Here is a 23,297-nt window from a genome sequence, read left to right as displayed (position 1 = left end):
TCTATCAACCCTGCCAATCATCTCATTGGGCAAGTTGCTGCCCGCTAAAACAACACCCTTCATCTCTCCTGCTCTGTTCCCAAGACCTGCTGAAAACTAGTTTATCTGTGTTTCCAGAACATTAAATAGACACCATCTGCTTAAAATTACCCTCATTAAAGCTAACATGGGAACATAATCAACCATATTTTCTCTTCTCTGCTTTTGCAAGTGGAGTGTCACTTGCAAGGTTTTGGGACTAGCTCTGAAACTCCCTGAAGGGAAGAAAATGAAACCGTGAAAGAACCACAAGTTACGCTCCAACAAGCACCCTCCTTGTGCTGACACAGCGCACAGCTCAGGCACAGGACAGGCCCAGGAGCCTGTCTCCAAATCGCATCTGACTACATCTGGCAAATCACCCCATTGAGGTCAAACTTATTCCCAGGTGGCTGTATCCAGTCCCTGCCAACATGGACAAGGCTGTACTCAGCAGTGCAAATTAACCCCTGATACGCTTGAAGTTGCCCAGACTGAATTATTGTCAGTGTCTGAGCTAAGCAGCTCACTTGTCTGCAACGACTGTGAGAAGTGTGGGGCAGAGAAACTTGCTTGCTACGCACCTTTGAGGGTAGCCTTTTCTACAAGAGGAGGCTAGAGCAGCTCAGCAGAATGAAGGCTAAGAAGGGACACCATCACTCTCTACAAAACAGAAGTGGGACAGGAGGTCAAACCAAACTGAGAGTGAAGAAACCTGTTTATGCAAAAGGACAATACTGGTGTGAGAACAAACAAGATGCTTGTGAATAAAAAAAAAGTCTACACTGGAAGTCAATAACCATCAGAAATTTGAAGTTTCCAATCAAGCCAACCCAACCACCTTGAAGGTCCATTATGTGGGAATGCAATATGCTTTCACACTATTAATGACCTAGGTCTGTCCCAGGTCTATGTTCTACAGTCCCACGACCCACTCACAGTACTTTCAGTCATAAATGCAAAAACTTTTTTCCATCAGCCCAAATTATCTGCTAGTCTTGTGACGGCTCTGAGAATGCACTTCTGCCAGGAGATATATTGCTGCAAACACAATGCTATCCCTGTCTGATCTGCCTACCTTGCGAAGAGGTGCTGATGCACAGAATATTGGGGGATCCTTGGAAGAAAGGCATTAAATAAGTACAAAGCCTGAATATATTACTAATAATACCACATATGATATGTCCACAAAAATAAATTGCTACTTGACCCAAGGCTGAGAAGCAGAAAGCAATCTGCCTAGGCCCAGGTGCATGACACTAACCCATAAATACGTGATGGGATCCAAAAAAAAAAAAAAAAGCATATGGAGCAGAGGAGGGAGCTGGAAGTGATGACAGGAGGCTCACTTCCTCACGGCATGCACTGTGCTTCCTAACTTCATCTGGTCAAGACTCAACAGCTCTCACTAATATTAGCAATATGCCGCAAGCCTCAGAAGCCTGAGCTAGTGCCATACTATTAAGGGACTTGTGGGAGAACATCAGAAGACCCAGGCTGAGCCAAAATCAAGTTCCATCAAAGCTCAGCGCACTGTTTTTAATGAAGCTAGTTGGTAAATGCTTAATAGCAACATAGAGAACACAGTGTGCTTAGTCTTTAGCAATCGGTAGATTAGACTTTCTGACCCAATCACTTGCCTTGACTGCAGTGTTTAGTAGCAGTCAGTCTTGTCCCCAGAAATTTGTCAATTAATTTTTTTAACCACTTGTACTTTCACGCTTCATACCACTTTTCAGCAAGGTGTTGCACAGCTTAATTACACAGTGGAGAAAAACATTTAATTTTATTCCACCTCATACCCAAGAATGTTGTCATTCCTGCACCACTGCCAAAAGGCTGAACCCATTCCTCTCCAGCAACTATCTGTGCCTGTAGCAGAACAACTCAGGATCGGCATTCAAATGAGCATCTCTCCTCTTTCCTCTGTTTTTAGACTACTTCAGCTGATTTGGGATATCATTTCAGACAGGTCTTAGTATGAGAAGAATTGGACTGTTACCAGGCTCAGAAAGCCCATCTAGATATAGGGATGGGAGGTTTGTTTGTTTTAAGCAGATTAGCTCCCATCCACTGAAGGTACCTTTATAAATCTTTACTTTCATATCCTTCACAGAGACAGCTGGAAATAAGTCTAGAAGCAAAACAAGGTACAATAGTTACAAGAATGTTATAAATGGCTTTATTTCATCTGTGGTCAGCGTTGTTTCTGAAAGCTAAGGAAGTTAGTTTATAATGTTAGCAATTTGACAACTAGTTTTTTTAATAGGAACTCAGCTATTGTGTTTTGAAACAAACAGGAGCTAGCATGGGTGGGGTATTGCCCCGGCTATGACTTGACTATTATTTTATCAATTAGGAACAAGGCTGGGCTGCAAATCCCTTCACCTTGTTTTGTATGCAGGAACTCATGAATCCAAGAGTTTGTCTTGGCTAAAGTCACCTTAAGATGAAGCTTTACAAACCAAGACATCTTTGCTAAACAGATACAGGACGTCTAAGACAAATAGGTTGGAAAGTGTTAGCCACAACTGCTAGACCCTACGTGTTTCCCATAAAGCATCTGTAGGCTTTTGACGGACACAGAGACCAGAACACAGGCAACAGTGGGAAGAAAGAGCCTGGGAACTCAGATAAAGACCCAAAGTGAATGGACCTTTGCTGACGACAGCACTGTAAAGTTGGCTTTCGTGCTTGGCTGCTAGTAAAACAATGACATAATGCTGTTTACTAGCGGGGAAATCTGAGGGTTGGAAATGGGTCTGTAAAAAAAACCACTAACACAGTTTTTTGACAAGCCAACAGATTAACATCTATTGTCACTGGGGCAAGGCCAAACTCAGCTGGAAAAGGTCCAGGAGTTTGATGTCACCAAGAGGCTCACAAGGACGTCAGCTAAAGAGTGTTCCCATGTCATTTCAGCATTCAGTGCTGCATTACTGCCTAAAGCAAGCTATTAGCCACCATCACCTTCTGTTTAACCCTTTCTGTCAGGACATGCAGTAAAGACAACATGTTGGCCTTTCGGCAATAGGGGTTTGACTCAGATCTGCTACAGCTCACATTAACCAGATGCAGAAGATTGATAAAGGACCAGGCAGGACATGGTGCTGGCAGATAAAATGCATATTCAATCAGGTTTGGACTGTTACTCCTGTGTTAGTACTAACTACAGTCTCTACCTTTCTACAAACAGAAACAGCATGCATCATTTCCTCATTTGACTCCTTAGGATGTTTTCAAGTGCCCTGCGATCCAAATCACATTGCCAGTTGCGCCATCGACTTGGTCCAAGTTAAGGTCTTCATCATAACCAAGCCAACACCTCTCACATGCAGCAAGACAACGGCCAAGAGGTTTCAGCTCCTCACCAACAAGATCCCAACACAAGGACACCTGGACTCCCATAAATGCAAACGCCTGGTAGAGAACCATCTTGCTCTACTCACCAGATAAGTTACAGCCCTGATGGCTTAGCAACACTATATGATAATGTGGTGGGCAGAGCCCCACAAAGCGCTCAGCACACAGGGAAAGCTTTCTGTCACCTCTCCTCAGGCGCAAAGGCTGCAGTAAGCACATCAGTGCTATACTCTCAGTCCTTCTACAGACCCTCAAAACCTAGTGGAAGGCACTGGTGCTTGTCCACAAGATATTCTTCAGTCCAGCCCTACTATACTTGGAAGGTCACCTAGAACTCCAGAATTAGGACAATGGGAAATAACCCCATGCTGTGGGCAAGATTATAGCTTTTCAGAAGAAAGGGGGAAAAATGAAAGAATAAAAGAGTATTCTGAGGGTCTGGCCAGGACTGTGAAATCAGCTCCAATGGGACCTTTGCAAACCTCTGCTTTCCATCCCATTTCCTTGACCATGCCTTCTTCTTGCTTAAATGCAGAGCAACACAGGAGTTAAAACAGAAGTGAAACGCATGCACACACAAAGTCTCACATCAAAACTCTAATTCCTACCACAAATACAAGAGAAGAATTATGTAAAACAGCAATCCCAATGTTCATCCTGGCCAACAACAGGGCACACAGATATACAGTGTTACTCACAGCTGGAAGGACCAGTAAGAAAACCCAACACTGCCACAGCCAAGCAATTCAACCAACACCTTCAGCAGTGACGCCAAGGGTCTGAGCACCAATGCCTTGCTCCCATCCCCAGGCTGTACATCCTCAGATCCTGCTCACTTGGGCCAGAGCCTCAGTTCTTTTAAAAAAAAGGAGACTCCTCCAAGATGGTGGACACCAGTACACACCATCGCTCTCCAGCACCACTACCAAATTGCCACCGCTGTACAAAAAGCCACTGGTCCTTACGCCAAGAGGATAGATGGAGGTTTAAAGACAGACTGACGGACTCTCCTGCCCAGATCATGACTACTGCACTCTCCCAGGGTTGCTACCCATGACAAATTCATTTAAAATATTTTTAAACTGAAATATTTATACTTATCTTTACAAATCAGGGATGTCTGTATTAAAGGAAGAAATGCAAGTTACAGCTGCCTAGCTCAGAAACAGGTGGAAAGCTGCTTCCCCAAAACAGTTCAGAGTTTTGACATAGACTGTTACAATCACAAAGACAGCAGCAAGAGATTAAAAAGAAAATCTCTTCTTGAGCAGTAACAGCCAAAAGACTCCTCTGTATGCCCCAAGTGAGAGTATTTCAGAGGCTGGCTACTGCGCTAGATTGATTTTGAGTAAAGCATCCTGTGTTGTCTTTGTAACACACCTTCTGCTGAAGCATTTGACGGAAAACTTGCCTGGATTCAGGGAGGAGAAATAACTTGTTAAGGATGTCCATGGTTTGTAAAATGCAGAAGATACAGCACTGTTACCCCTTGGTACGTGGAAAACCAGCATAGATGTTCCTCTAGAATCAGTCACTTTTTATTCTCTACTTCAGCCAACAGCTCTAATCTCTTACTATTAACAGAAAATAAGCAGCCCTTTGTTAATAAAGAGGTATTACCACAATGCTGGTTCAGGGATTCTGACAGTTTCACCTGATACATAAAACACACACATGTATGCACAGAGCTTCCCTCCTACTCCTGGCTTTCCTCTGTCCCATCCCAGAAGCCAGCTCCAGAGTCTGTTTTAATCCCACTTAGGAAAATGCTGAACTCCAGTCTTTCTTCCTGTGACATGCTTGGGAGATGGGAAGAGGGAGGTGCAATTAATCTGCTCTCCGTGGCTTTCTTCCAGGAAAATACTTCACATATCCTTGTTTGTTTGTTTTTAAATTCTAAGTGGTTTTAATACTGGTGAAAGTTGCTGGAGTGACAGCCCTGGGAATCTGCAAGCCTCCCACTTCCACGCTAGCAGGGGCTGTGCCAGCTGCCCTGCTTCTGCTGAAGACCAGGAGCTCAGCTGCCTCTTGTAGAATCTATCCCACAAATAACCGTCCCTCAGTTCAGGCTACTCGAGATGAAGCAGGTGTCAGAGTGCCAAATTTTCAGGCAAAGGAAATATACTGAGCTCAGAGACAGTGCAGCAAAGCACTCACAGGGCAGGGGAATGGAAAAAACATTTTAAACTGATTTTCAGAGTATTTTGCTTGGAGTCACAAGGGTCTAGTGTCAGCTTGCACCTGCTGCACAGGGGAAAATCAGGAATAACCTTCTACCCACAAAAAAATACATGCGTGGGTTAACTTATAAACAATAACAGAACAGCCTGAGCCAGAGAAGGAAAATCTCCGGGCATGCTGAGGGAGCAATTAGAAATCTCATCTTCACAGAGAAAATGGTAATTCACATGCTCTCTGTTGCATCAACCCCCCAAGGGTGCACAAATGCCTGGAAAGAAGATTTCGCCTCCGACAGTGAGCTTTCCTGACAGGGAATACAGAGACACCGGAGAGATCTGACAGCAGCAGCCTACAGCCACGGGCCTTGCTACCAGAAAGACCATACCTCCATGCTTCACCTTGAACACCTCCACAGACCCTGGGAGTCCAAGATGGGAAGGAATGCCCTAGAGGAACAGGCTTACAGCCAGCAAGCATGGCTGGCATCCTAAATGTACATTTCCTCAGAGGGGAACATAGCTTTTATATCATCCCATTCATTACCATTGTCTGCTGAACGCTATTAGGGAAGAAACAGTCTGACTCCCATTTCCGGATAACGACACGACCTTGCCATTCTGCAACCACTGCTCCCAGGGGTGTGCCTGATGGTAGAGGAATATGACCCAAACTCAGGAGTTGCAAAGCCTGTGCTAGCAGTCGGCCCTTAGGTAATACACACATCTTTTCCCTCAATAAAAGGTACGTAAATCCTGTTAGCTTTGCAGCAGAGCACACTGAGATCCAGAGAGGTTAAACAAACAATCCAAGGCCACACCACCAGTAAAGAGGACATGCAAGCTCTTCTACAACACTGCACAATGTCTTGAGTGTATCACACTGGACATTAGTTCAAACCTTTCTGGATGATTTGTGAACTTCATACATCAAAGTATGCACTTATAGACATGTCCTGGACAGTGGAAAACCACGTTTCCAGTATTTCAGGGGCAGCTATGGAAGACTTCTGGAAAGGAGACAGAATGGCAGTGTGGAGCTCTTCTTTAAACACAGCTATGGTTAGCAGTGGTTTGGCATGTTTCTCCTGATGAACACAGATAGGGATGTTTTCCTTGCAAACAAGTTTGCATCAAGCCTATAAAAATCATGCTACTGACTGCTGAGAGCATAGCAGCCTAGTGCATCACTGCATTTAGTTAGTGTGGTTTATAGGAAAAATAAAACACACCCTATTGGTCAGAGAAACAGTGCCAGCAACATATCAAAACATAATTATTGCTAGTTAGGTTTCAAACACAATATGTATGGGATCACACACATATTTATGGACACTTAAAGCCTACGAATATTTTATTCCATCCAACGAGTCAACCATCACAAACTAAAGAAGTTGCATTATAATAACGAATGTTACTATCCAGCATTACAGCCTTATTGTGGAGCCATGGTACACCCAGATCCTGGGCTACAGCAGTCAGTGACTATTAAGACCAATTAAGAATACACTGCAGCATACTAGTGCAATATGTGATGAAGACAGATTTGGGGATATATTCTGCCCACAGAAGCAGAATGCTCCCAGTCTAAGGCCTTGGTTCATTACCTACACATCGAGTTCCTCTTCCAAAAACTGGAATAAAGAGTAGCTTTGCCAAAGTCAATGCTTAATAAAATCAAGAGGAGAATCTTTATGACTGTCACAAAGGCCACCCTAAGCATGAGAGCACCAGTTGACACCACCACATTCAAGCACTTACAGGTACTACAATGAATAGAATATATCTCTGGTCTACCTTCGTCCCAGGGCAATTTAAAGCATTATGTTATCCTTCTTCGTGCCTGTTCTTTGCAATGATGACTAAATGATGCCAGACTTGGGTTACTATTATGTTGAGAGGATTACCTGCTCAGCTAGTTTTGATGTTGTCTCACTGCCCCACCTGCCTGTATCTGTGTGTCATCACTTGTCTTAACAGCCCAGCACAGAGACCATCTTTCAGGTCTGTCTGCACAAGTTTTAGTGCAAAAGCATCCTTGCTTTGTAATAAAGGCTCTTATGCATTTCAAAACCCCCCATATTTATAAATACATACAATGAGTATACTATATTACTGGCATTTAGTGAATGCACATTTGAAAGACTGACTAGATTATTATTATATATTCACCTAGAAGGTGGTGCAAAAAGTGAGCAAGCCAAAGTGGGAAAGTTCTAACTAGGTTGTGAGATTTTCCACTTTAAAAATCCTTTCAGGCAAAGAAATTCACCTAGTTTTCTTGCATGTCCCCAGTCCCCAATGTGGTGATGTCCCTGCCTAGAAGAGGATAACAAAGAGATCCTGGAGAATATACTTTTGTTTTTATAGTAAAGACAAAGGGAGATCTACTACATTAAAAGCCATACTAATTACAAGCTTATCCTTAAAACTTTCAATAAAGCCTCTCTTTAAAGGTGTGAGCCAAGGCCCAGGGAAGCTACTGGGAGGTTTTTTTCCGTTGACTCGACTGTATTTGGTTTGACACTACCTGATTAAGCAGCAGACACCACCAATTCCAAACAGTATGCTACTGTGCAGCTCTCTGCCTTCTTCATACAATATTTACACAGCACACTCCAGGCGAGAAGGTGTCAGCTCTAGCTACAAGAAAGCATTCAGCTTCACAATACCAAACAACATACGGCGCTGACAGCCCCCTCTAATGATCCTGCTCTTCTCTGCGGTTACTGGGGATCAGTTCCCTTTGCGCAAGCCAGCATGGATTAAGAGGACACGGCATGAAAAAGGAAGATAAAAAAAATCTCACATTAGAAGGTCCAGCTGTTTCCTCCCAAATGACTAAATTAGAGTGCATGTACGTCACCTCCTGCCTCAGGTAGGGTCACATTGAATCCCTCTTCCTGTTTAATCCATATAAAATGGGAAATGGGTTTTGAGGAAGACAATGACAGAATATGAGGGTAGTATTTTTTCAGGCTGTGTACTTTTATTAGATAAATTCAAGACTGCTTTGGAAGCCAAAGAAAAGAATAGAAAAAGCTGCCATACGCTTCATGGGTGGCCTTGGGCCAACCGCTTAACCTCTCCTTGCCTCATCTTCCCAGTGACGATACTGGCATACACCCTACCTTGCAGGGATGGGAGGAGGGCAATAACTTTGAGGTGCCCATCTCTCTGAGGGCTGGGTGAGCATGTGGGAGGAACAGATGGGCTGCTCTGGGATGCAGGAAGTCTGGGCTCCATTTCCTATTCCACTACTTGCTTCCTTAGGATGCCTGTTCATCTCTCTCTCCAGTCATGCCTTCTGGGAAAAGGGCATGATTTGGTCTCTCCATTCCTCTCTCTCTTAGCTGAAAGCAGTGAGCTGGCATAATTTTGACTATAACCCATCAAGCTGTGTTGCACAAGTGGGGTGCAGCACCCATCAACGCACTACTCAGAGGTCTCATGAAGCCAGAGGTCACCTGCAGCTTGCAGCAGCTGAAAGCATTTGTGCTGTCTCTTAGGTCAACATCTCCCTGGTAAACAAGTCCCAGTGAAAGCCAGTAGTGGCATCTCAGTCACTTCTAAAATGTAACTTGAAGGCTTTTGGAGCTCTTGCCCCCAGCTCATGGGCTTGCTAAAAGCTTTTTCTCTGAGCTTCCCTTTGGCTGCCCGCCCAGGATGCTGCAGGCTCAACCACAGGAGAGCCAGGACAGGCAGCCTGTCGGGATTTACCGCCTCCTGCGTTATTTCATTCTGCCCTGACCACAACAAATTAGGACAATTACCTTGTCTCTCTATTGGTTTTTAATCTATTCCGAAGGCTGGGGACAGCCATTTACTTTGCAAACTGCTGAATTTAGATACTACTGTCTCTTGGCTGAATGTTACCAACAGACAGCTCTGCTGGAAGAAGGGACTATGAGTGCTCCTTGATCTGCTGGGCTACCCTACTGCACGCTGAAGAAGCCTTGAATTATAGAGGCAATGACTGCCAGACAGTGCATGATGAAAAGCAGGTAGATGACAAAAGCATCTGAGCCATCCTCCTCTGAACAAGCTCAAAGGACTGTGCCTCTCTTGGGCACTTTCTAAGATAAGGTAATATAGAAAAGACCTCCAAGACAGACAATTACACACAGGTATGGCACTTGAAGGCTAAGAGGATGCTGAGAAAAGGAAACAAGTGAATCTTTCAAGGCAGTGAATAAGAAAAACCTGTACATTACATGCGCCTCATAAAACAACGGTGCCTAAGAAGTAAAAAACCCAACAGGACATGGAAACTAAACCCTCTGCTGTTAGGGAAGAATTTCATTTCCATCAACAACTAGTTGCAGTAATAAGGAAGAGAGAAGCCCTCTGAGCACTAGTAGGTACATACGGCTTTGGACCAGCAAGGTTTGATCGATCTCTCCTGCTATCCCTGCTCCTCTGGCCATTTGGTTGAACCAACCTGCAGAGAACTGTCTATCCACACCTTTAAATATTTCTAGGTATTTCTAGAATATCTGGAAATACTGACTACTTCCTGTCATGTTTCATCAGACGCTAGAAAACAATCAAAATTTTGTAGCCTGCAAAAATCATAAGATCTGCAACTACAACAGCCAGAGCAGTGGAAATCATCCTTAAAAGACATACGTCTACCCCAGCAGGGTGGTGGTCTACTTGCAGAGAAAGCCACTGCACAGAAAAGACAATGTTTTACCCCAGTTTGCATTCTCCTGAGCTCTCCCCTACTCCTGCACACAGGGGATCACAGCCACCTTTGACATAGCCCTTGCCAATGCATGGAAGTTCAGTTCTGAGGAAAGATGAAGTCATGGAGCTGCCTGCTAATTTTCTGGCTCTGTCCCAGCACCCCAGGCAAAGATAATAGTAATAATAATAATAATTCAGACCAGTGAGTCAAGCCTGGAAGTATGGCCACATGGTGTGTCTTGATGGGGAGAAGGGGAGAGCAGAAAATGGATCCTAAGTCCTAAATAGGTACTCCATCTACTCATCTAACACTGACTGCCTTCTGATTCACATCAAGTGGCTCACTGCGCTCTACCTGCAGGCCACCAGCCACGTGAGCTCCAGGTATGTCACATCCTGTTTGCTCTGGACGACATCTGGCTCACAATCTCCAGCTCTGCTAATTAAAAGGGTCAAAAAAAAAAAAAAAAAGCCAGGCTGAGCCTTTCTTACCCATGAGCTGCTGGTACTCCTAGCACAAGTGGCACATGGAGCACCTCAATGCAGACCTGCAGGCAGGGCCACACTGATGACCCAAGCAGGGGGAATCCAGCTCCTTCTCCCATGGTGGCAATGAGGGACCAACACAGGAACAAAGATCCTTGCCACTATACCCATGATGTGTCTAGACCCTCCTCATCAGAACCAGCTTTTGTATAACCAGCAGCTTGCAACAAAGAGAAATAAAGCCATGAAGATGCCTGATCGCATCGGAGTCGCTCTTGAGCCTAAGCAGTAAACAGGAGCAGCTAAGACACAAGGAACAGAGTTTGACCCTAGCAGTACAAGTATTTTCTTCAAAACATGCTGACTTTTTACAACAGGTCACTTGTGACAAGCACACTCACAGTCCCCTGGGACCAGTGCTGAAACGCAACCCTGCACGACTCAATCCCTTACAAATCAGCAATGCCAGTGCTCCGAAGAGGTTAGCAACCACATCCATGCAACGGAGAGTTTCCTACAAGAGTGATCTTGACACATTCAGGGATGGCATTAAGACATAATTACCCCAAGGAGGAATCAGGACAGTATGCAGATGTCATCTCAGATGACTAAAATCAGCAATGCACCTCACGCTAACTGGAAAGAGATAGGGCAGCCACTTGTAAAGCAAAAACATTTTACCTTCCCTCCAAGCTGTACAAAGCTGAAAAACACACAAAGACAGGAAATCTGTACTGATGTATCTATCCCTGTCCTTGGGATAACACAGGCACGCTTAGAGACCTCAGAAATTACCTCAAGCATATAAATGTTTAGTGAGATAATGCGCATCAGTAACTAATCAGTCCTCTGTGGAAGAGCAAGTAGTCAGGGAGGGGGGTGGGGGATCCTGTTCATTTGGCTTCTCATGAATGTTTGCCATCACCCAGGTCCTGCAAAGCTGTGAACAGGTGAAGGTGCTAATCTCCTGTCTCCTCTCTGAGAGCAGGATCAAGCACATCTGGTAGGCAGAGGCTCCCTGCAGGGCTTCTCAAGGAGTCAGACATTTGGGTAAGCTATCTGCCTAAAGATAACCTGGAAACAGGGAGAGGGGAGGATGTCTTGTTTAAGCTCCTCGATGGATGGTTAAAAGAGGCAAGCATCAACAGTGGGTCTTTTTAAATAGAGAATGCATTTCTGGTTTGGGATCATTTCATGTTTAATTCAATCACAATTTCAGACTAAAAGCCAGAGAAGCTACCCCATAAACAGATTAAACTTCAACAACTGAGACTTTCAGACTGAGACTGTTTAAAACTTAGCAGGGGCCGGAAAAGGGATTTGGGTTTTGTTACCAGCTTTTTCTCTTCAGAATGATTAACTGACACCTTCAACCATTAACTGCAATGTCCTAATCCACCCAGCCTCACCACAGCACTGCTCAGCCAATGTATGACCCCTGTCGCATCAAGGGTCTTTCCAACAAACCCAGACTTGACCTTCCTGACATTGTTCTTTTTAAAAGAAAAGGGAAGGGGGAAAGCAAGGAGATTTAACATTTTTGCAGTATTATCAAGAGCAGATCAATTTTTAAAAGACCATCAGTACAGAGAAAGAATAGGAAATTAACTGGGAAAGTCAAAAGCTGTAAGAGCAGCTTTAGCTTTTATCAGGGATATAACATACAAGGGGCATGTGATTATTGATCCAACCTTCTGTTTATCCTTTCACATGCTGCCACCCAGGGCCCCCAGCCAACTGGGTGGTGTTGTGCTGCCCAGTGGCTGATAGGGATGCACTGCAGATTCCTTCCCTAGTAGTGATTTCCAAGGGGAAGAGAGAGCTGGCTGGGTTCCTATCAAATAGCACTGGATCCAAGATTTTAATCTCTTCCCAAGTGCAGAGCCCTACAAATCTTCCAGTGAGGTATTAATCTCTTCAGAAGTTTCACACATAGGGATCATAGGAGGATATGCAAAGCCAGCTTCTTTCTTTTACTTTCTTGAGTCAGGGCCACAAAAGCTATGCTCATATCACAAAAGACATCAGCTCCAGGGAATGATTCCTAGCATCTAGGCCAAGCAGTGCAGGGGCTTATGTGCTACTCACATTTAGCCCTCTCCACATGCCCACAATGCCTAAGACTTGCCTTCATCTCTCCAGGCTCCACCATGGCCCTGAAAAATCACAATTAAAAGGAAAAGGATACATGTTAAAATGCCTGCAATACCTATGTCACCATCCACCAGAGAAACATATCATTAATACGATGCCAAGGTACATGTCATACGGCCTTAAGGCATGGTCTGAAGGTGTTTAGGGATGTTAGAGGTAGAAAGGCTTTTTAATATTACAGAGCCACGTAAGGCAGAGAGCACCAAGCTTTGTACTCTCTAAACTATTCACAAGCAATGGAGAAAACTAAATCCCAAGTCACATTTATATTCATTTCAGAAGAAAATAGTTGTTTCATATTAAAAAAAGAGCACAGAACCAAACTAACAGCAATCAATAGATCAGACCCAGGGAATTAAATTCTTTGACAGTGTGGGTTCACTCCAGCCAAAGCCAGATGAAAGGCTGCAGCACATGTATCTCTAGCAAACTGCAATTTAGGAAATGAAGAAGAGTCCAAGACTTTTGGACCTGTGGGCTAAAATGGGTGGCTATTATTGTTAACTGAATTACTCCAATGCTTGTTTGTGAACCAAGACCCTATTATGCTGAATACTGTACAGCCAGAGATTAAGAATAAGTGAGACAAAAGGCAGACACAACATTAGTCACCCAACAAACCATTTAGTTTGTGATTTTTTTTTTTGACCAAAAACTGGACACACAGGGACATGGAACTGTTGTGCAGAGGACAATATTAGAAAAGGTGTACAGAGAGAAGGATGAAGGGGAAGAAATAGATTTACCACTAGAAGCATTAAAGAGAACTTCTTGGAACAGTTTAGGTTACTGTTATTAAAATACAATGGCAATGATCATCAAGGAAATACAGATGTATGTTTCTGCAGGAAAACACAGGAAATATTTTCTTTCAAAACTGTAAATACAGGATTTAAATCCTTGTTTTCTGGTTATTTTCTAACAAATAAGAAATTAACAACGTCAATTTCTCTTGGCAATCAGGAAGGTAGATCTTTTGTATATCTTTGTACGTGGCAGATGTACTTCTCTGATGCTGAATTGCCACCACCTTTCAGGTGAGATAACAGCCTGCAGCTGTGTCAGCCACAATTCACAGCAGCAGCTTGCAAAAGCTAAAGAAGCCTTTCCCGCCTGGAAGCGGTGAATGAGTAATAGACTGAATGCACAGGTCCAACTGGCAACCTGAGAGGACACGAGACCTAAAACTTCCACTCCTATAAATTGGGCACAAGATGCTTAATTCCATAGTAGATGAGAGCTTCAGCTTTACATCTACAAATCAGCATCTCTCAGCAACATAGTGCCCTCTAGCTTTAAGCTGGGTTATGGTTTAAGCCTTAGAGAAAAAAGCTCGGCGATACGAAATACTATTACAAAGGTTTATGTCCAACCCTTGGCCTTACATTTCAGGCAACCCATTCAAATGTTGACCAGCTCTGAAGAAGTCCAGCAGACATGCAGTGCCAGGAAACACAGTATACTCAGAGTGATTTCACACCAGACACAACACCCCCTCAGGCTTTTCCTTACCAAAGCTGGATGATTTACCTTCTCTATATACAAAATCAACCTCTTGTGTATTAAAATACAGGTTGTATTTTGAGGAAAGAGTTAAAGGATTTGTTGCAGCTAGAAGCTGCTAACAGCCAGAGAGGGACAAAAAGATGCCTTTTCTACTTATGTGGATGTGCAAAAGCTACTCCACTGTATGCTGCAAACTCCGGCAGGCAAAGACACTTCTACATAACACCCTGCAATACTGGAGTCTGGGAAGGCTGTTAAAAATCTCCTCTGATGCTGCTCTTTTGGCAGTAAGGTGTGAAAGGAGGAAGGCAAAAGAGAGATGAAAGAGATCCCAGCTGCTGAGTCTGCCTTGATAACCATGCAAACTGGCTACCCCCTCAAAAAAAGTTGTAATGTAACTTAGGGGAGAAAACGAGTGAAGATGCATTCAGCACCTCTGGCTCACTGACCCTACAAGCAGCAGAGGCTTACTCGGCTCCCCACTGGGTACTCTGTAGTGCCACGATCAGTATGGAAACAAACCGAGGAGCCAAGAGACCTGTCCCATCCTGTGCTGGATCTTGCTGGGAAAGAAGGGAAGATCCACCTTCGGAAGGGAAGGAAACTTCAAAATGATAACATTAAAAAAAAGCCAATAGCTAAAAGGGATGAGAAAGGGTGAGGAAGAAGAGCTGCATTTCCATTGGAAGCTACCTTTCCGCACACCGAGCGGGTCCGCGGTGCCCCCGGCCGCCCGCAACCTCGCGGGCTCCTCACCTGCGTCCCGCAGGGCAAACGGGGAGGGCACGCCGGCAGCCAGGGCTGCCCGGGGGCGGGTGCCTTGCCCAAGGTCAGCCGGGGGACGGCTCCCCGAGGCAGCGCCGCCGGCCCCGGCCGGGCACGCTCCGGGAACCGCTCCGGGCCCCGTCCCGTCCCGCCGCCCGCACACGTGCACCGCCCCCCGCGGGCAAGCAGCCCACCCGGCAACGGACTGGGGGCTCGGCCGGGCTCCACCGCCACTCACGTAGTGCTTCGAGGGGTTCCTCCGCTTCTCCACGTCCACCACGTTGGCGTCCAGCACGCTGTAGGACAGCATCTTCGCGCACGCCGCGGCGGGGCTCCGCCGCTCCCTCCCAGCGCTGGCAGCACCCGGCGGTGGCAGCACCCGCCGCGGCGATGCCGGCCGGCGCGGCGAGCGGGAGGGATGGAGGGAGGGAAGGAGGATGCCCCGGTGTCGGCTCCGCCCCGTGCCGCGGCAGCGGCTCACCCCTTCGCGGCAGCAGCAGCCCGGCTCCGCGCCCTGCCCGCTGCCTCAGGCTGCGCGGCCAGTGCAGCGGCGGCGGCAGGAGGGGCAGGGCCCGGCCGCCAGCCCCGCCCCCGGACGGCCCCGGGGGGCGCCGGCGGGACGGGAGCGGACCGGGAGCCACCGCCCCCGTGTGGCGGGGGGCGCGGCCTGCCTTGAGATGGCGGCTGCCCGCCACTTCCCTCTGGGTGCCCCCTTACACCCCGCGCGGTGGGGGCGAAGGCCTTGGCGGGGGCCCTCTCCCTCCCGGAGCCGCACCCAACCCTGGCGGGGTCCTCACTCTTCGCCGCGGTCCGGGGTTGCTGAGACCGGCCCGGACTCGAGGAGACCATGGGGGAAGGGAGGTTGCCCTCCCCTCCCGGGGCAGAGGAAGGGCGGGATGCCTCTGAGGCAACCTGGTCCTGCAGAAAGTGTCTGAAACATCCTCCCGGAGCGGCCGGCCAAGGTCACGCCAGAAACCTGCCAGCAAGCGGGGCCGAGCCCGCAGCCTACCCGGCTCTAGCTGGCAGCTCAAGGCTGGCCACCACTTCGGGAGGTCCACACTGCCCCAGCCTGCGGGGCCGCAGGAAGATCAAAGCTGGAGGAAGGTTGCACATACTTTTTGTCATCGGGGCTTTTAGAGCAATAAACCCATTTCAGCTCTTTGTATATACATACAGAGATAAATGAGCATCATCTCCCCCTGTCACACTTCAAGAAGACTTTGCCCTAGAAATTTCAGGTTTGGGTGGTGGTGGTTTGTTTTGTTCTGGTTTTTTTTTCAGTAATGCAGCATTACTTTGCATATGATTATTTGCAACTTACATCAGAAATGGGAACTGACGTGTGATCTTCCAGCCCTCAGCTCATTTCATGACATTCATTAGCTGTTCACCAAATTAACTGAAGTCACTAAGATCTCTCATTCCTCTGAAGCCTCTTCAACAGCAGCCCATGCAGATTTTCCAGTAAGCTTCCAGAGCGTTGCTGACATCTCCAGACCTGCAAGCGTACGAGTGCAGAAAGGTCCCAGCTCCTGGCAAAAAAAAGCCCCATATTTACAGTGAGAATGGTCAATCTCAATGTGATTTCATTATACACACTATAGGCACAGTTTCTGAATCACAACTTTTACAAGCGTTCTTAGCCCTGCAACAATGATCATGAGAGAGACACCCGAGTCACAAAGCTATAGATAGTTGAGCCTGAAGGCTGATGTTTGAAAGTGGTTGGTTTCAAACCATAGCTGGTTTCCATGAGCAGCTTAAAAAAAAAGAAGGAAAACCAGGAGCAGCACCATCAGCACACAGCTACCAACTGCTGCCAGGTGGTATCTGCTGCATAATGCCAGGGAAAGATGCTCTGAGCCAGCCTTCTCCTCCCTCCTCAGCTACTACACAGCTTACCAAAACTAGCCAACTGACCTAAAATGCTAAAATCCTGGTGTCCCACCTGAGGCTGTATGCAGGCACACGTGAGACCAGCTTTTGGTAACAAGGAGGGTGACAGAGAGGAAAAGTTGTGCCTAGCTCTGTTGTCATTTTTCAGGCTTGTCTTTTCTCCTCCAGTGCACCCTCTTCCCTCCTCTTCTTTGAAGGACTTCCCACCTCTAATCCTCACGCATGACACAAGGCAGCAGAGCAATTATTTACATTAGAAACCTTCACTGTTTAGACTGGCCAAGAAGTCCCCGGTGTGCAGAGCAAACAAAGAAAATTCTTCCCTGAAAATGTAAATACTCAAATAACCCATTGATAAAAATATGCCTGGCGCAGCCAATCTTTTGGGTCTTGGATGCCTCTTTCCTGTGAGCCATTATCAATATATATCACACATTTCATCCCCATCTCCTATCACCCTGTCCAAAAGCCATTGTCCGTCACATGTGAGAAGTCATGACAGTCGAGTGAAGTTCCCACTGACTGGAAAAGGGGAAACATAACTCCCATTTTTAAAAAGGGAAAAAAGGAAGACCCAGGGAACTACAGGCCGGACAGTCTCACCTCCATGCCTGGCAAGATCATGGAGCAGATCCTCCTGGAAACTATGGTCAGGCACATGGAAATTAAGGAGGTTATCACTGACAGCCAACATGACTTCACCAAGGGCAAATCGTGCCTGACAAATTTGGTGGCCTGCTATGATGGGGTTACAGCGCTGGCAGCTAAGGGAAGAGCAACTGATACCATCTCCTTGGACTTGTGCAAAGCATTTGATACTGTCCTGCACAACATCCCTGTCTCTAAATTAGAGAGACATGGATTTGATGGATGGACCACTTCGTGGATAAGGAATTGGCTGGATGATCGCACTCAAGGAGTTATGGTCATTGGCTCGATGTCCAAGTGGAGATCAGTGAGGAGTGGCATTCCTCAGGGGTTGGTATTGGGACTGGCGCTGTTTAACATCTTTGTCAGTGACATGGACAGTGGGATTGAGTGCATCGTCAGCAAGTTTGCCGATGACACCGAGCTGTGTGGTGCGGTCGATGCGCTGGAGGGAAGGTATGCCATCCAGAGGGACCTCAACAGGATTGAGAGGTGGGCCTGTGTGAACCTCATTAAGAAATTCTTCTCTACAAGGGTGGTGAGGCACTGGAACAGGTTGCCCAGAGAAGCTGTGGGTGCCCCATCCCTGAAAGTGTTCAAGGCCAGGTTGGATGGGGCTTTGGGCAACCTGGTCCAACAGAGGGTGTCCCTGCCCATGGCAGGAGGTTTGGAACTAGATGATCTTTAACGTCCCTCCCAACCCAAACCATTCTGTGATTATACGAAAAAAATATTGAAAGGTCACCCCCATTGTTAAAAACACTCAGGGTTTGTTTTAAATCAGCTTTCAAAACATTTCATTGTGAGGGAAAGATACAAAATACATCATTCTCCAAACACTCTGCCCCATCCTTCCTGACATTCTTACTAACTGGCATCTTTTTACTGGTATTCTTCTCATCTGTGCTTGTAAGGAAGGAGCTGCTATTTTTGGTCCAACCTGAGACCGGTGCTTTGAGGTTTATGCTCCCTTGGTGTCCACCCCATACTTTCATGGCATCTGATCCACCATTCACCTTTCCTCTATGCACGACAACTTGATTCTCCACCACGCTTGACAACCTTCTCCAGCTGCAAAGCCTGCCCAGCCCTTGTACAGATCTGGCTCCCCTCCTCCATCTGCCGGTTTTGTGTTCACCACCACCTTCTGCTCTCCTTGTTTGTTTGCTGCATCCCTCCATCTACATAGGAAAAATGTATGTTGCTAGGGGCATGGATTGTTCTTTTAAAATATGTACAACACCCAGTCTAATGGGAGTCCGATCCCAGGCTATTGCAAGACTGGCAGAATACTGAAACCCCTTATTATGCTGCAGGCTTGGGAAAATCTGCTCCTCTCTTAGGCAGCAGCTGGGAAAATGAAGCTGACTGCACTTCCGAGCCTTGTGCTCAAGAGCCAGGCTCCGGCTGCTGCAACTGAACAAGAGAAAGACCGCGTATGCAGCAAAGAGCACGGCAGCTTCATTGGATGACCAACCCCACGTGCTGAAGAGCCTGTACCTGACTAGGACCATGAACACATGGGCTGAGGCACGGCAAAGTTGTAGGGAAATAATAACTAACTCTAGAGATTTGAATCCTAAATCTCCTAGTGTTTATATTTTTTTCTTAAAGTCTCCATTACTGAAGTCCTATCATTACATGGGAATATCACTATTATTAACAATTTTAATACACATATTAATATCAACAGCTGATTTAATAATTCACCTTTACAGACTCATGCTTCCAATAAAATTCACCTGAGGAATACCCTGGGAAATTCAGACTTCTGAAGACTGAGATAAATGAGCTATTTTAAAAGCTTTTTTCTACTCATTTGCTAGGTGGGTATTTGGGCAAAGATTTTTTTTTTTTTCTTTTTTTTGAGCAAACAGGTAATCACATTAGCCTCAGATCTAATACAACTACAGCCTGGCAACCTAGACTCTGCTCCAATTACAGCAAAAGCTGATGCATGACAGAACGTGTGTGTGATGGTCTCAGAGCTGGAGCATGACTTGAGTTTTCATATTTCATATTTCAAGAGGATTTTGTCATGCTCGCAAGTTTTTTGTAAATAAGCATTTGAGTTGTAAATTGAAAACACTTGGATCGTGAAATCAGTGAGAAAATAAAACAAGGGACAGGCTTTTCTGTGCTCCATTAGGGCCATTTCTAATGCCTCATTAATTCATGGCATATCACCATAGATAAGTACACCCCCCTGAAATATTAACCATACTATGCTCTAACAGCCCTGTCTGTTGTGGCTGGAGTTGTTGTTAAAGGCGACTTTTCTCTCTTGATTTTGCTTTTCTGTTTTCTGGCTGGGCAGCCAGGTCAAACAGTGTTTTCCTGTCCCACAAACTAGGGGAGGCTCTCAGGGTGCTCAGGTCCCTGGAGGGAAGCAAAGCGCCCTGTGAGGTGAGCCCCTTGGGGGAAGGGGAGCATTGCAGTGCTGTGCATGACAGATTAGCCACACAACTCATTACTGGCAACTAGAGTTGCATGCATAATCTGCTAGACATGGTACAAGAGACGTGCCCCTCAGGGTTTTATTTGGCTCTGATGTGCAACAGCACAACACAGAGCCTTTGTTACGCTCCCATCTCAGCTTCTGTACTTACAAAACCTCAGCTTCTTAAAAGGGTTGCTTTCCATGCAGTCCTTCCACTTCAGGGTTTCAACATACACATCTTTTGACAGGAGCGACAAGAATAGTAGAGCCTGTCTGGCATTCAAATCTCAAACTCTGAAACACAAAGCACGATGCGATCTTTTTTTCCTATTTTTTAAAAGCCAATTGCATTTCATCTTCTTGGGACATTACTGCTCTTTAAATGAAATTCACTCTGGAGTTAAATAGGCCCAGCTAATGTGGTAGAAGAGAGCCAAAGACACCAGCTGCAGTCCTGGCAGAGCAGCCCCCCGAGCACAGTAGTATGCCCCTTCCCTTCCCAGCCTCTTCACCAGAGAGTGCTGCTTTATCAGCCGCTGCGTGCAATCTAGTGTACTGGAAAAACAAAATAATCATTCCCCCTGCTAGCTGTGTACATGCTTTCCCAACGGCATAACAGCTTTTACTTACATTATGAAAGAGCTGCTTCACCATCTTGACTTAAATTATAGATTATCCTTTTCTTGAAGCAGCTATCTTACAATTTAACCCTTTCATGACTAACGTTATTTTTCAGTCCTCTCTTAGCAGTTGTGGATGAAGGATTTCCAACTGCAGTATATGCATTGCACAGTCTGCTTAGGGTAGTAGGAGCAAATTGCAGACTGTTTTTCATCCACGTACACCTTGTACTTTTCCATTGTTATGAAGGCTTTGTAGATATCTGTTGACATGGTTAAAAAAAATAAAGCAAGCCCAAACCACACTTTTCTTGATGTATTATATACATGTCAGGCTTACATTTGAGACAGCTGAAATCTATCAAACTGATCACAGGTTTGGACTGGGATTCCCCAGGTTTCTTCCTGGATGCTATCCCTGACTCCAGTGGCTCTTGCTGTTCTCAAAATAGCACATTTTGAGACTGGCTTCTGCTTCATCCTCTGCAAAAAAACTTGACAATCCATTATTGAAAACGCAGGCTTGTTACAAATAAAGTCAATCTAAGAAGAAGTAGTCTTTCTTTGCATTTTCTTCCCATGTACATGGACACCAAGTCCTCTGTATTAACAGATTTAAGATTTCCACCAAGCCCTTTTAAAACTTGCATTTCCTTGTTCACTAATTTTACTCATTCAACCTCTTCTGAAACAAACCGTAATTTTATTTGGCTGAACATCCCCTAGAGAGAGTTTATCTGCCAGTATCCAAACCAGAAAAAAATTGACTGATGGACTGTGAATTATACAAATGTATCAGTAAAACCTTACGAAAAGTTAGTCATGGAACTGCAGTTAGATCATAGATGATAATAGCACAAGCTTGACACTGTAAGGAGAAACTTGTAACGTGCAACCTCTACCATTCAGCAGTGGAGTGCATTGATTTTTTTTTAATTTTTTTTTTGAAGTTACCTTCATGCAAAAGCGAAGTGGTTTTCCCAGTAGAGAGACTTCTTTAGGAAGAACACTTTTGGACCTCCTCAGCAGCAACATCAGCCCACGGGTAGATATAAACAGTATTTTTTCCCCCCAGTCATTCCCAGGTTAGACTTTGTATGGCAGTCATAGAGATGCTTGAAAAACCAAATGCCCTGTAGAATGTTTATTGCTTGGCAACAAGGAATGAGATCATCCCAAACCAGAAAATATCTTGTGGAAAGTGGAGCTATAGTTTCTTTAGCAGGGGCTGGTATAGGTGTGGTTCTCAATTTGGAACAGTGGACACACCATCCACATAATTCCAGGCATCTATCTGAATCCAGGCATGTGTTAAGCCGTGGCCATGCAGCACCAGGGACGCAACCCTACAGACCATTTCACTAACAGGAGTCTTTTTCAGCCACCGGTCTAGTGACTAAGGCACCCAGAGACCACCTATGAGAAGGGCAGCTTCTCCTTCAGGACTGCTTCCATCAGTTAGCAGCAGCATCTGTGTAAGTGACCATTACATTGTCCTGAACATTTTGATCCTCAAAGGCATTTTGGTGTCCAGCTCTTACTTTAGCATCTCACTTTGAGCATCCAAGGCATTGGTCTTTTAGAAAGGACAAAATACCTGCAGAACAGAGGAACTGTTAAAGGGTAGTATAAGGAAGGCAGAGGAAGAACATATAAATATTAGTGTGCTCTATATAAATTTGTCCATCTGTTTATGATAAATGTTCTCTTACTCCATTTTTTCCTGCACTCATTTCCTCTCCTGCTTTCTAATTGCAGAAAATAAAATAGTACAAGTCCTTGCTTTCATTACATGCAACACCTGCTGCCTGTTCTGAAACAGATGTCTAAAGCATCATTAGGCAATTATTTATTTAGCTTTTTTCAACGGGACTAATTTCAAACATCTTACTGCTAAATCCTCCTCCCTCAGCTTCCTCTGTATTTCTCATCCTTTCCTATGTTCAGAGTTCCAACAAAAACTCCTCTCTGCATCAGTTTGCTCCTGTTATGTTTGTCCTGGATCACTGTACTCACAGAAGGACAAAGAGACTATAAGCACTTTGAACCAGGAATTAAGTTCAAGAGATTTTACTGGGGGAGAAAAAAGGCAAGGTGAGGGAAGAAAACAATGAGAGAGCATTAGTCGGCAGTGTAGGCAGTAGTTTCAGAACACCAGCTGGCTTGTTACAGCTCTGGGGCTTTTTGTGGACGTTACAGCAAAGAAAAGTTTTACCTGCAGACAAGGACAACTCCTACGCTCTCGATGTGCATGATTTAAATTTTGGCAATAGGAGAAAAACCCAACTCCAAGCACCCTTTTCATTTCCCTACCACCTTCATACCTGGCCAAGAAAAGCACACGTTAGAATCAGGTAGGCCTACAGGGCTCGCACGACTCTATTGTTGGGGAATACATTTGAGGGAATGGATTCCTCCCTCCAATTTTCAAATATTTCTGTAATATTTGGATGAGGTCTGCACTCCTGGGAGGAACCATGAACTTTCCTGGTCAGTAACAGGCTTGGCACATGCTTCATTTAATCACATTGGCTG

General features: G+C 45.4%; 2 protein-coding genes across 5 annotated transcripts in view; both read right to left on the bottom strand.

Annotated features, from left to right (window-relative positions):
• SH3PXD2A (SH3 and PX domains 2A) overlaps positions 1-15,587 on the bottom strand; it is a 268,737-nt gene extending 253,150 nt beyond the window's left edge. For all 4 annotated transcript variants that reach the window (XM_054832109.1, XM_054832111.1, XM_054832112.1 and 1 more), the window contains exon 1: positions 15,397-15,587. In XM_054832109.1, the coding sequence (XP_054688084.1) occupies positions 15,397-15,468 (72 nt within the window). In that variant the 5' untranslated portion in view covers positions 15,469-15,587. The remainder of the gene's footprint in view (positions 1-15,396) is intronic.
• A 6,063-nt stretch (positions 15,588-21,650) lies between these two features.
• STN1 (STN1 subunit of CST complex) overlaps positions 21,651-23,297 on the bottom strand; it is a 46,202-nt gene continuing 44,555 nt past the window's right edge. The window contains exon 12 of the transcript XR_008577893.1: positions 21,651-22,359. The gene's annotated coding sequence lies outside the window, so the exon portion shown is untranslated. The remainder of the gene's footprint in view (positions 22,360-23,297) is intronic.

The sequence above is a fragment of the Grus americana genome, chromosome 7 (assembly GCF_028858705.1).
Source record: "Grus americana isolate bGruAme1 chromosome 7, bGruAme1.mat, whole genome shotgun sequence".
Lineage (NCBI taxonomy): Eukaryota > Metazoa > Chordata > Aves > Gruiformes > Gruidae > Grus > Grus americana.
This window is presented reverse-complemented; position numbering and strand designations above follow the sequence as displayed.